We start from the raw sequence: 13,406 nt of genomic DNA on the forward strand, positions 1-13,406 counted from the left end.
TACATCCTTCAGGGCTTGCCTCCTTTGGAGTTGTTCCTGAAATGTGTATATATGGAGTTAGTTAGGATAACTATTCCTTTTTAAATTAATTCCACTTAAGTAGGATATGAATTTTAAAAGCATAAATGCATTTTAAAGCTATACCTGCAGGAGTAAAATAATGTGACAGAGGAATTCCATAGCAATGGTTATAGGTTTAAAATAGGATTCCTCCCTATACTCTAGAGTAAAATATTCCCGCCTTCCCTCCTACAGATTTCATAGATTTCATAGACATTAGGGCTGGAAGGGACCTCGGGAGATCATCGAGTCCAGCCCCCTGCCCAAAGGGCTTGCAGGAGTTTGTGACCATTCGACCTCGTCATCCCTTGGGGCGCTCTGGTGAACAGACGTTCCCCCAGATCCTGGTGTTCACCCCCAGGTGAAATATGAGAGGTGTTTGTAGAATTGTAATTATGGTTGTATTTACTGATTAATAAATTAGGTACACACCACACGTATACATGCTAGTTATTTGAAAATCCTACTGCCGTGTTATGTAAAACTTATTGCCCCTATGATATTCACAGTTATTTTACCATTTCTTTAGTAAGTACATTGCTTTGCTTTATTTTCTTTTTGCCTTTTGAAGAGAATGTCAGAGCCTGCAGGAGCTGCCTGAATTCAGTCTGCTGGACTATATAGATTAAATTGCAGTAGTCCAGAGGTGTCAAACATACAACCCGCAGAGTCCCATAATGCATCCCTCAATACTGCCCTGTTGACCGACATGCTACACTGGATCAGCTTCTCTGTGCCAGGAACATGTGCTGCCCATGGCACTTAGTGGAGCCGGTTGCCAAGCTGTAGCTGGGCCCTGGGCTGCGTTGCTCACGGTGCTCACTGGGGCTGGTTCTGGCCTGTGCCACACGTGGTGCCTGCTCAGGTTGGCAGGTGCCATGTGCGCTAGCTCAGGCATGTGGGTGGGGGTCCGCTGGCCTGGTCCTGCCCATGGACCAACCCCGCACCACTCATCCAGCCTGCGGGGCCAGTGAGTTTGACACCGCTGCAGTGCTCTTCCAGGGTTGCGTGGTTGCTACAGCAAGGAGCAACATTAGCCACAGAGTGGTTTAATTAATTGAGCTTTTCTTGTTTGGGCTGGGTGGGATGCCTGGTTGGTTGCTTGGTTTAATTTTGCAAACTATGTCTAGAAGAACTGTAAGAATGTCCCTCCAAATCTGAATAGCCTTAGCTTTTATAATAACATCAGCAGGAGTCTCTAACGTGAGACCTAAAAAGTCAAGTGACCTGTTTAAACCTCAGCACAAACTGGTCAGTAGCCTGCTTAGGACATAACTCTTCAAAATATGTTAGATACTGGAACAACCAGCACATTGTTGCAATAATATCATGTATTGGTTCTTGAGACATTTCTCACCAACAGCAACACAAGAGACATCTTCAGAGTAAATATGCAACACAATTTATGGAAAGTACTAAACATTAAGTGCTAAGATCTAAATTACTCCATAATAAATCTAGTAGTCTTATCTGCCATATGTACAAGTTTGGCTTTTGTACGCATACAGTAACTAATGTTGAAATGGTACCCACTGAAATTACAGCTGTGGCTGAACCTTGCAGTACACAACAGTTACCACTAGATAACACTATCTTCCTATGATTATGAAAGGCTTGCTCAAGAGGCTGAGGTCTTAGACATGTATGATTCTTTTCACTTGGGGGTCTACACTTGCAGATCACTTAATCTGCACATTTTAAGTGAATAATTCAGAGGAGACATTGTTTTGTAGAGCAGATCACGTTTTATCTGAATCCAGTCTGCAAGTACTGTATAAACAAAAATAACCTTCATCTTGTTGCTGAGTGTAAATGTGTGTTTTTCTCCCCCCAGTTACCATTCCAAACACAAAGGCAAACTGAGGCACAAAGGGTCTAGTCTCCATCCTTTCAAGTAAGTGTGAACCTGCTTTTTGATGAAGAAATGCAAGGTAGTAACAGGTTAAACTTTGGTGTAGACATGCTGGTTAAAAAACTAAGCAATAATACCACATCATTCCTACATTTAAAAAAAATCTGGATCTAGAGGAGGAGCAGCTGTGAAGAGAGTGGGAGTCAGTATATTCTGCACTCTAGTCTCAGGTTTGAGAAGTCCCAGGGCTCTAGCTGAGACTTTAGGCGAGTCAGGGAACTTCTCTGTCTCCATTTCCTCTTTGTAGAAGGGAGTAAGGGAACCTACACATCTCATTTGAGTTACGGCAAGGATTGCCATTTGTTCTGAACAAGGAAAGGGCTGTAATTGTATAGCATCATCTTGGCAGGGCCTCTTATGTGGAAGGCTGTTTCTTTAAAACAGGAACCAGTTTTTCTTCTAGCTTCTGAAAAAAGCCAGTCATTTTATGAGCAACATCCAAGCCTTCATTTTGTCAGCACACCAGTTTCCCTAGGCGGATTATTGCAACTGTCCTTGTCTGTGCCACAGGAAAGCCCTGCAGGAGAAGGACAGGCTGTGGCTGCTGAGAGAGCAGAGGCGGAAGAAGAAGCTGCGCAAACTGCTGAAAAGGATCAAGAACAACGACACGTGCAGCATGCCCGGCCTGACCTGCTTCACCCATGACAATCAGCATTGGCAGACGGCCCCCTTGTGGACGTGTAAGGACCACATCAGCCGCACCGCGACCAGGGGGCGATGTCCTGTGCTCTTCTCCTTAGCATTAGTCCTAGAGGGGACAGTTTGATAACATGCAGTCCGCTGACTAAGGCGACAGGAGTTTCTTCATAACACACAGCAGTGTGTTTACCTTCGCTATTACTAGTACCCCAGGAGCACTTTCTTTCTGAGCAGGGGCTGTTGAAAAGGGGGTTACAAGTAGAGACCGCAAACAATGTGATGATTAAAAGTAACAGGTATTTTTTGTATGAAGACCTTTCTAGCTTAGCACTCAGGTCTGCTCTAAGACATGCAGGGAAGCCACTCGCTCTGTAATGACATTTGATGTACTAAGCTGATGAAGTGTTTACATTAGAGCAGCATACCTAACCCTTAGGAAACGAGGCAGATGCCAGCCTGTCATCTGGAGGCTTGCTTTTCTAGGCTTTAGGGAGCTCTGGGAACATTGCACAAAGAAGAGCAAGTGGCTGCTAATGGAAGGATTTTGCTTGGTTTTGATTGCCTCGTCTATTAAGCTATACTATTGGTGAGAAGCTGAGTTGCTCAAATCAAGCCTGTCTCTTTTCAGAGGGTGACTGGTGCCACTAGTTAAATGTAGAGACCACCTGTGGTCTCTTTCTGAGACTATCAAGTAATGATTCCAGTGAGGCATAACTAGGGATACCCTCTGATTTTACCAAATTTATGTTTATGCTTATACAAATGTGAGGAGGCTCGGAGGAGAGAGTGCTGCTAAACTGACCAAAGCTCCAGGTGACTTGTGCTTTACCTGCAGTGTGATAGGCAGGCAGCCACTGTGTTAAATACAATATCTCTGCTACACTATGTAAGACTAAAGACAACACCTTCAGCTGTGATTCACTACGGGGTGAGGGGGATGTACACTGGAGAACATGGTGTCCCATACAGCAAGTAACTGTTAGGGTAAATCGGAGGTGAGATAGTAGGACAGGAAGGCAAATTCATGCTACCTTTGATCTAGCAAGCCTGTGTTAGTGTGGCAGTGAAGATGCAATAACATGGACGTCAGCCTGGACTTGCAGCTAAAGTGCAGGCCCACTGGGGACATAAAAGGCTGCTAGTGCATGCTGCCATGTCTTCTCTGCTATGGTTACACCTACTAGCTTGATCAGTGCTAATATGGGTTAGCCTACCCTTGATGTAATTACCACTTTCATTTTTTTGTACATATACGGTAGATGGGTTATAAGAAGATTTAAAGTCAGTCAGTCTAGAAGGGATCACAAAAGCTTGTCTAGTCCATCCCTCTGACCCGAGTCAGTTATGCCAAGGCAGATTTTTCCTGTTCATGGGAAAAGGCAGGGATATAATATAAACTATTTTCCCAGGATGGGGAAAATTAGGGAAACTGTTCACCCAGGGACTGGCATGGTAGATTTTATTCATCAGGCTGTGTTCATGCCCTACAAGATCGAGTATCTGTTCACTGACAAAACACTTTAACACTGAGTTAAGTTGCCTGATAGTATCTTTGGTTCTATAATTTCTGGTGGTCAGTGATACCTTAACTGCCTGTGGAGCTGACACTAGCTCTTAGAAAGTACCTCCATATACTGCAGATGTGTCCACCATTGGGCATTAGCTGTATTGAGTAGTAGAGCCATCATTGAGTTATGAGTTGCTTGGAGAAGAGGTGCCCAAGTCCCTCCCCTTGCTGCTTTCTCCTCTGAGTGGTGTACCTCTTTCATTTGGTAGCAGTATAAATTGAGAGCCTGGTGTGCCTCATTGCAGCAATGAGTTCTCCAGGATACAGCAGGGCACAGCAGACATCTTTCCAGAAGGATTGTCACCGAAATGTAGCCAAGGGATTTAAGTGAAGGTGTTGTGTTAAATGGCATTCTGCATGTAAAGGTGGAGGTATTGTAAACAGGGCAAAGCAGCTGCATACTTTCTAGGTGTATTGGTGTTTCTGTTGAGTATGCAAAGTATTCTAGAGCAGGCGCTGGTACAGCTCACCAAGACCCAAGCTTGCCATAAGCAAAGAGAAGCCAATGGATTCTGTCCTGCAGTGGTCATGTGGCAGTCTGCACAGGGCACTGCTGCAATAAGCTTGAAACAGTCATTGTTCAGAGGGCAGAGCTAAGTTCATATTAGCATGTGCTCTAATTCTGTATTTCCTGCCTTTCAGGGCTTTGAATTCTAGGTGAACATAAGGTATTGTCAGGTGGCCTCGATGCTGTGCCACCCTGCTTCAGGAAGATCTCCTGAGCTATGTCCTTGGCCAGCTCAGTCCACTGACCTCCAGTTCTACCCTGGATACTCAGTAGCTTGCCTGGAGGACACCCATGGTGCTCCTAGATCTCCCTGCTGACAATTCCTTATCAGCCCACTGCAGGGCAAGGACCCCATCACCCCTACCCCTTCCCAATTCCCTGCCCTGTGCATGTGTCAAGAATATGGGCCCTTTCTAAATTACTTATGGTAATTTGGACTATATTTCTCTGACTGAGGCAGAGAATAACATGGCCCTTGATCATTCTCAAATCAATGCTATAGGTAGAATTTAAACTGATAGCACTTGGGTGTAGCTCTGGTTTGACAGACAGTCTATTCCTTTGAGTCATCCAGGTTCTATAAAGCCAGGGTCTCTGGGAAGTCACCTTCTGCACTGGAGTCTGTTTGGTTTGTGCAAATTGAGAGTGCCTTTCCTTTAAATCGCAGTCAATGTTTCTTCTCTAAAGTAGCTTCAGTGGCCAGACGCAATTAAGTGTTGTGCAACTGAGCAGGTGGGGGACAGTCAGAGCCATGGTTTGAGTTGTGTATGCAACAATATTAGTATAACCCATGGTCCTTGCACTATTTTTAGGGGGCAACTTGAAGCCTAGTTTAAGGAAGCCCTTTAAAATTCAAACTTAGATTACTAACCCCAACCAAAGAAGTGCAGCATATTCCAAGAAAGTCCAAGTAAGCCACTGTTAAAGTACCTAATGGTCCTTCATGAGCAACTATGTAGTACTTTACTGAAGTTCTAGCAATATAATGAAGTACAGGCCTAGCAATAGCCAGTTGCACCATTATGTCTTTAAGTGTCTAAAACCTTTCATTTGCAGTGGGTCCTTTCTGTGCCTGTACCAGTGCCAACAACAACACATACTGGTGTATGAGGACAATCAATGAGACACACAACTTCCTGTTTTGTGAATTTGCTACTGGTTTCCTGGAGTATTTTGATCTCAACACTGACCCATATCAGGTACCTGTTAAGGAACAGAATTGTAAACACCAAAAACATGCCCATTATTTTCTTCTGCATGAAGAAATGATCTAATGTTTCAATGCTAAATAAATTGTCTTTCATTAACTAGACAATATACATTGAAAGAAGATACCTGGTATAAACTAACAAGATGATAGAATATATTGACCTTATTAAGAGCTACTAAACTGGCAGAAAAGCAGGCAGTTTGTGGATGCTGGCTCTGTCACTCGATCCCTGGCCATAGCTCACCTATAGGAATTCATGGTTTGATCTTATTACAGAGGCCTTCATTCCACATTGATGCAAACCCCTATGCTACACTGGTCTAACCATAATTCACACCCAGGCACTTTACCCTGGAGCAAAGCATCTCTGCTATTTAATATAGGTATGACTGCAGAGGAGATAAGCAAAGTGAATGTGAATTATGTCAATGCAAAGTACAACTTGGACTGATACAGCATACCTACCCTTATGGTTGCTAGTGTAGCTAAAAACATCCAACAGGTTGCATTTGTGGCCTAGTTTGTAGACATACACAGATTTCCCCTATCTTGCTTCCTTTAATAATGATGTTCCTCAGGTCTCCTAAACCAGCAGTGGCCAACCTATGGCACATAAGGCACAGGTGGCACAGGCAGCTTGTGTGGTACATGGCAGAATAGAGAAGCAGCAGGGAGAAGTGGCAGAAAGGACAAGCAGCAAAAACCAGAGCAACAGAGGCGGCAGGGGAAGGGGATCAGAGTGCCACTTGTGGAAGATGTGGGACTTAGCTTGTGGCAGCACCTGCGAAAAAGGTTGGCTCCCACTGTCCTAACAATTAATCTTCTATTCATTCCCAGCTGATTAATGCAGTGAACACACTAGATAGAGATGTTCTTAACCAACTGCATATCCAACTCATGGAGCTAAGAAGCTGCAGAGGGTATAAACAGTGCAACCCGAGAACTAGGAATATGGACCTGGGTAAGGACCCCTTCTACTCAACTCAAAATCCCAAAAGGGAAAGAGGTTTCTATGTAAATCTTACAAAAAATGTAATGGATTTTTGATAATAGCTCAAAAATAGTGTCTTGCTTTTTGAAAACTGTTCAAAGTTCACAGCCAAATGCATCACCATGCAAAATTTCTACTTGTCCATTTGAAGAATTCCCATTTCTCAATATTGTCGAAAAATGTAAGTCTACTACTTTGCTTTGTAGAAGACTAGGAAAGTAAAAGGTGGGAGGGGAGTTTGGGGAGAAGAAACTGAACAAACAGCAAAAGAGTACAACTTGGAGAAGTTGAAAATGCAGTTATGCTTTGAACTATTAAAACTGGCTTGTAGAGTTTAAAACTGGCTTGCTGGTTTAAAATAATCAGTGGAAGACTGCCTCTTCCACTCTGGCTGCTGATCCTGGGGGAGCAGGCTGGATCTTACTCCCCAGAATCCTCTGCTGGAAAAAATCTGGGTCTAAACTAGCACCGTGACCAGATCTTGCTGGTTAGTTGGAGGACAGCCCTGCCAGCAATTCCAGTGCTTGTTCTGCCCAGAAGTTATGATGCAAAAGAAATGAAATGCCTGCAATAATTGCCAATTGCTCTGAAAATCACTGTTGCCACAGATGGGCAAGGTATATTGTACAGAAGTAAGATTACACAAGAAAGGTCATACAAGAAAAAGTAAATATTGGGTTTGGAGACAAGAATTCATTCAAGAGAATTAAAACAGAAAAACCTCACTGTGCTTTTCTTTCATCAGTTTTAGAGATTTCATCAAGTGTTATCCTCAGGCAGCAGCCCTGCCCCCTGTTGTCAGATCATACCAGCTCTCCTCAGCTGCTATACTAGACATTTGCTTTCAAGACCAGGGGTTCCTAGACAAAATTTCTCCTTTAAAAAGGCACCTCTCAAATAACTTAACTTAACATCTCCCCAATTCCTTGTTCAGATCTGAGGGAGCATGTGTATTATACAGATTATTTCTTTCACCCAAAATGCTATGACAAGCTTGGTATCCATCCTAATTCCAAATTACATTTAAGACGGCAAAATGACTAAGGTTGTTGTTTGTAGCCGTGTTGGTCTAAGGACATAGGCAGACCAGGTTCTTTGGGTAGATGTGCTGTCTTTTATTAGGCCAACTAAGAAGTTGGAAAAATTGTTCTTTGCAAGCTTTTGGGCACAAATGTCCAAAAGCTTGCAAAGAACAATTTTTCCAACTTCTTAGTTGGTCTAATGAAGCTCTTTGGGTAGATGTGTTATCTTTTATCAGGCAAATTCCCACGAACCTAATCAGATTTCCATTAGCCATTCTGCAATTCAAGGGAGACAGAATAGCCTGAAAGGCCCAGGGGGAGGGACTTGGGGGTAGCTTGATTGTAGGCTGCCCTTCATGCCACTGCCCCTCAATGCTGATTGGTGGAGAGGCCCCAGCAGGTGGAGGAGGGACTAGGAGGCAGCTGCCATCTTGTCTGTTGTCCTTCACGCTACCCTGCCAGCTGGTGCCTTCCCCTTCTAGCTGCTCCTGGGGAGCCAGCATTTTATTTATTTTGTTGATTTTGTGGCTTTCACAAAATCTGCATATGGGGGCAGCCTTGATAGTAAACCTTAATTGCTTTATTCCCCATTAACTAGAAAATCTTAAAATAAATCTTAAAAATCTTAAAATAAATAATTGTACCCTTTTCCTGAGGCTGTACTTTGGTACCATATATAGAGCTGGTCACACACTTTCCAGTGGAACATCCTTCTGGTAGAAAGCACTGATTAGTCATTAACTAACTCTTCTTGGGCCCATCCTAATTTCCATAAAACCAGCATTGAGGCTTTTTGGGAAACATTCCACATGTATCCAAAATGAAATACAGTAGAAATATTCCCTGGTTTTAAAATAATGTTTAGAAATATTTAGAAAATAGTCCCTGGTGTGTAGAATTAAAATTACTTGGTGTAAATTAAATACACTATTTTGGTCACGATGCAGAAAATCTAGATCCTTATTGAAATGGAGTAAGAAAGGTGCTGTTTGTGATTAATGATGGCATATGATAGTATTTGTAGTAACACAAACTAGCTGGAATTATGTACTAAGTTGCTCATAAAGTGGCTTGCGAATTACTAGATAAAAAAATTGACAGCTAAAATTTGATTTTTTTTCACTGTGCCTTACTAGATTCCTTATTCTCTTACTGCCACCAGTTGATAACATTATTATTTTTTCCTTATTTAGGGCTTAAAGATGGAAGCTACGAGCAATACAGGTACATTTAAAAAATGTAGTTGAAGGTGGGATTTCAGTAATCATTGAGACCAAGCAATGTGAAGCTTGGGGGTGGCAAAGAAAGAGGTTAGAACCACTGTCAGGAACACCTTGGATGAATCTGAAAGCTCTTCATCCGTGTTAATAATTTCCTTGCGTGTTCCTGCTTGACTGCTAGAAAGTTCTTTTCCTTGTAATCAAAATTCAGACTAAAATATTTTTCTTTCCTTGTGTTAGATTTTAGTATAAGTGGTTTTCTTGGTGACGGTTAATTGTTTTTCTCATTTTGCTGTTTGAAAATTAGGCAGTTTCAGCGTCGAAAGTGGCCAGAAATGAAAAGACCGTCATCTTCCAAGTCACTGTGAGTTGGAAGTCTCTTCATGACATCAACTTGACATTACTTTTTTTGTTGTCTCTCTTTGCATGCAGCATCTGTTTAGTCTGAGTCTGTTCTCAGTTGAGTCTAGCCTCATCTTCTACACTTTTAATTAAAAATTCCTCTTAATGATGCAAGGAAGAGAGTAATGTAGGTCTATCAATTACAACTGATCTTGTATTCAACCAGGACAGAGTCTAACATTGCTGCAGCTGAGAAAATTAAAAATTCAAACTGGCTCCATATCTTATTCATTTTCTTTGCTTGAAATGAAGGCTCAAAACTCTCACTGGTATTAGCAGCATAACAGCACCCTTGAAAGGAGACAGCAACTAATTCAGTGCAACTTTGAGTTTCGTACCTGACCTGCTCAGCATGTTATTTAAGGTGCTGGTTTCAATCTTTACTTTAAGACACTGAGAAGCCAGTGAAGACTACAGCTGTAAAATGGTCCCCATGAGAAATGTCATTAACAAGGATCTCCCACAAGTTCCTAAACGGCTTCAATTTGTCACTCCAACTAGTAGTAAAGCACAGTGGAATATTTCTGGTCTTGAAGTGACACGCATTTAGTTTGGCATTAGAAGTGCTCCATTTCAGATAAAAGAATGCAGCCTTAAGGCCAAATATAGGTGAAAGATGTTCCTTAGTTACAGCTGCCTCATAGGCATTAGCAGCAAAGATCATGTGAAACCCAAGCAACCAAAGATTGAGTTAAAGCATTTAAAACGCATTAGAAGTATTCCTTATTCACTGTACTAATGACATACTTCTCAACCTGTCAGAGCCTAGACATGGGACAAAGAGCCTAAGAAATCATTCAGTCAGGAACCTAAACAGTATAGGGCTCCTTTGTGAACATGGACAGCTATTCAGTTTCTATGACTTAATTCCCAGTCTTTTAAAAAAAAATGGGCACAGCAGCACACTTTTTTTTTTTTTTTTATCCCTTTAGGAGAATGTTGAAGATAATTTAATAATTATGAGGCTCTAAACATAAGATGTTAGGGGGCTATTCAAGTACCTTAAATTGAGGTAGTGTAAAGTACTTTACCCTTAATTTCATGATTTTATTACTGATACAAATAACTTCCAACCACCAAAATGGGGGAGGGGAGAAAAATTAGGTTTAGAATAAAAATAAGTAACAGAGTATATATATGGTACCTCTACTAAAAATTGTTGCCTTAAAGTAATTTAGCTAAAGCAATTAAGGCGAAGTATAATACTGGGGCTCTCAATCACAACTAACGCATGCAATTTTAACCCATTAATAGTTGTTCGTGTTAATTTTTTTTTTTTTTAAGTGCGTAAAAATTGCACAGATGATTTTGGAGCCTGTGCCTGGGCTCAGCTCCTCTGCTGTCACTGCCACCTCTGGGCTGCCCTGCAGGGCAATGGTGGCAGTGCAGAGGACCACAGGGCAGCCTGGGTGCAGGCTCCAGCAGGGGATGGGGCGGGGGGGTCACACAGACACAGACATGCAGCTGCAGCCTACAGGCAGCCCGGAACACAGCCTGGCAGTGTGGGGAGCAGCACCCAGTAGGCAAGTCTGTGAAAGGAGGAGGGGCATGGGGAAGGGAAGGGGCATGAGTGGGAGCAGATCGAGCCCCACACAGTGAGGGAGGGAGCAGGGCAGAGGCAGGGTCTGCCCCCCCCCTCACTCCCAACCCCCTAGCCCCCCAGCCCTGCTGCTGCCCCTCATTCCTGACCCACAGTACCACACATCCCCTGCCAGAACTGCCCTCCACCCCCTACCCCCAGCTACAAACCTCACACACTCCCCCACACTTTCACAAATTTCCCTCCACACCCCCAACCATACAAAGTACCTGCATAATTTTGCATAACTGAGTTTTTAGCTGTGCTATTATACTTGTGATTAATTGCTACTAATTTTTATTTGCACAACTAATAACAATCAAATCAAATAGTCTGACAGCCCTATACCATACAGATTATATATTCTTTTTAGGCCTCACTTTAAGAAGCTGAGACCTCTTTCGAGCAAATCCACTTTGTGACAACATGGTGAATTTTTTTGTTTGTTTGTTTTGTTTTGTTTTTTTTATAGGTATATAGGTAGTCCACAATTACATGTCAACTGTTTCTTTCTTGCATGGCACTAGTTAAAAGCAATTTACATTTTCAGTTACCTTACACTAACTTGTGTTTATTTTTTTTTTTAAAGAGGACAACTGTGGGAAGGATGGGAGGGCTAACCTCCTGCAACTGTTGGACCTCAGTGAGGATACAAAACTGGCCAGAACTTGAATCCTTGTACAGACTAAATGAAAGTGTGTATAATTTCAGAAGGAATTTTAACATTAGCCTGGAAGACTGGATGAACTTTAGGGCTGAGGTAGCTAGAACGTTTGCACTGTTGAGTGATTTAAAAAGATGCAGTGATTTTGGGGGGAACTACTTTCAGGAATACAGAAAACTTTTTGAAAGCCACTGTTGCACCTGGTTTTACTTTGGATTATAACCTCACCTGCTTCACAAAACATTTTACTTCAAAAAAACACCACTATGGCTGTTCAAGGAATTGATGGAAGAAATAATGAGGCTGTGCTCCCAAGAGGACTGACATCCCAAAGGGCAACTCACACACAGAGTAATATCAGTGGAAGCAAATTGAAAACCTCTCTCTCTCCCCAGCTACATCTTCAAAAATCATTAGAAAAAACTAAGCCAAGTATAACCGAAAAGCAAGATTTAACACACACAGACACTTCTGCTTTCAAGGCAAAGCAAGTACAAAAGATGGCAGTGGACAAGAACAATTTAGCAATTCAGGAATTCATAGGAACAGCATTAAAAGGTTCTCAACACCATGATACTCCTCAAGTTCTCTTTCAAGAATATTATTTTAGCTCACTGTCCATGCATCCGTCCTATTGCCACCTCAAGCAAAAATAAGAGAAAATCTCAACTAATAAGCCAGATGGGGTTCTGTAAATACTTATTAATGTCCTGTTCAAAAGAAATTCCTTCAAGTTGTGAAGAATTTTGTTAATAAAAAGTGTGGAATGCCCAAATATAATTTCTCAAAATGTCACCTTGTTTACTTGTTAATATTGCATAAGACATTTCAGAATTTATCCATTTTTAAAAGCACTGCCAAAATGCAGTTAATGTATGTCTTGAATTTTAATGAAATCAGATTTGTATGAAGTCTTTTTACGTGGAAGATTATATTGTATGTTCAAAACCAAAACAGTTTCTTTGAGAGAGCACATTTGCTTAGTAGCATAACTTTTACATTTGTAAAAAAGAACAAAAAAAGTTATTCTCTCTTGTGGCCAATAAAAAAAACCCAACAAAACTAGTTATAGCTCAGTGTACAGAAAATAAGAACTTCTGAATGACTTAAATGTTTATAATCTACTTTAAATATTAGGCAAGAGTTGCCACTGTCATTCGATTAAATGTATAAAGAGCATATTTGAGTATTTCCATAAAAAATATAATACCAGTTGGTACAATGAGTTCCTTAGAAGCATGAAAGAAGAGATTAGTTATGCTGATTTGCTAAAGACTAGCATGCTTTAAAAATCACATGGTGCTCAAAAAGGAAATGCTGCTTGTTGAATTTAGAAAGTCAAGTTGTAGACTAGGCCTGTGCAAAGCGGCAAGTACTCGGATTTGGCCGATTCAGAGATTCGGTACCGATTCAGAGATATGGCCATAAACTAAACAGGCAGCAGTCCTTGAGGATACTGGACACAGCTGCCTCCAGCTGGTAAGTCAGTTATGGTGGGCAGATGGGGTCAGTTATGGGGGCATTGGGGGGATGCAGATCAACACCCCCCCAGTGATGGAGGGAGTAGAGCTGGGATAAGTTGCCCAGCTGGGGCAAGGGGACTCTGGGAGTGGGGCTTCTGTCACACTGTGC

At 41.9% G+C, this 13,406-nt stretch overlaps 1 protein-coding gene across 2 annotated transcripts in view; it reads left to right on the forward strand.

Annotated features, from left to right (window-relative positions):
* The window catches only part of SULF2 (sulfatase 2), a 179,722-nt gene extending 166,769 nt beyond the window's left edge, over positions 1-12,953 (forward strand). For both annotated transcript variants that reach the window (XM_019539574.1, XM_019539575.1), the window contains 7 exons: positions 1,895-1,954; positions 2,483-2,652; positions 5,743-5,885; positions 6,734-6,857; positions 9,103-9,133; positions 9,437-9,493; positions 11,700-12,953. In XM_019539574.1, the coding sequence (XP_019395119.1) occupies positions 1,895-1,954; positions 2,483-2,652; positions 5,743-5,885; positions 6,734-6,857; positions 9,103-9,133; positions 9,437-9,493; positions 11,700-11,730 (616 nt within the window). In that variant the 3' untranslated portion in view covers positions 11,731-12,953. The remainder of the gene's footprint in view (positions 1-1,894; positions 1,955-2,482; positions 2,653-5,742; positions 5,886-6,733; positions 6,858-9,102; positions 9,134-9,436; positions 9,494-11,699) is intronic.
* Positions 12,954-13,406: the final 453 nt, after the last annotated feature.

The sequence above is a fragment of the Crocodylus porosus genome, unplaced genomic scaffold (assembly GCF_001723895.1).
Source record: "Crocodylus porosus isolate Cpor-Errol unplaced genomic scaffold, CroPor_comp1, whole genome shotgun sequence".
Taxonomy (NCBI): Eukaryota; Metazoa; Chordata; order Crocodylia; family Crocodylidae; genus Crocodylus; species Crocodylus porosus.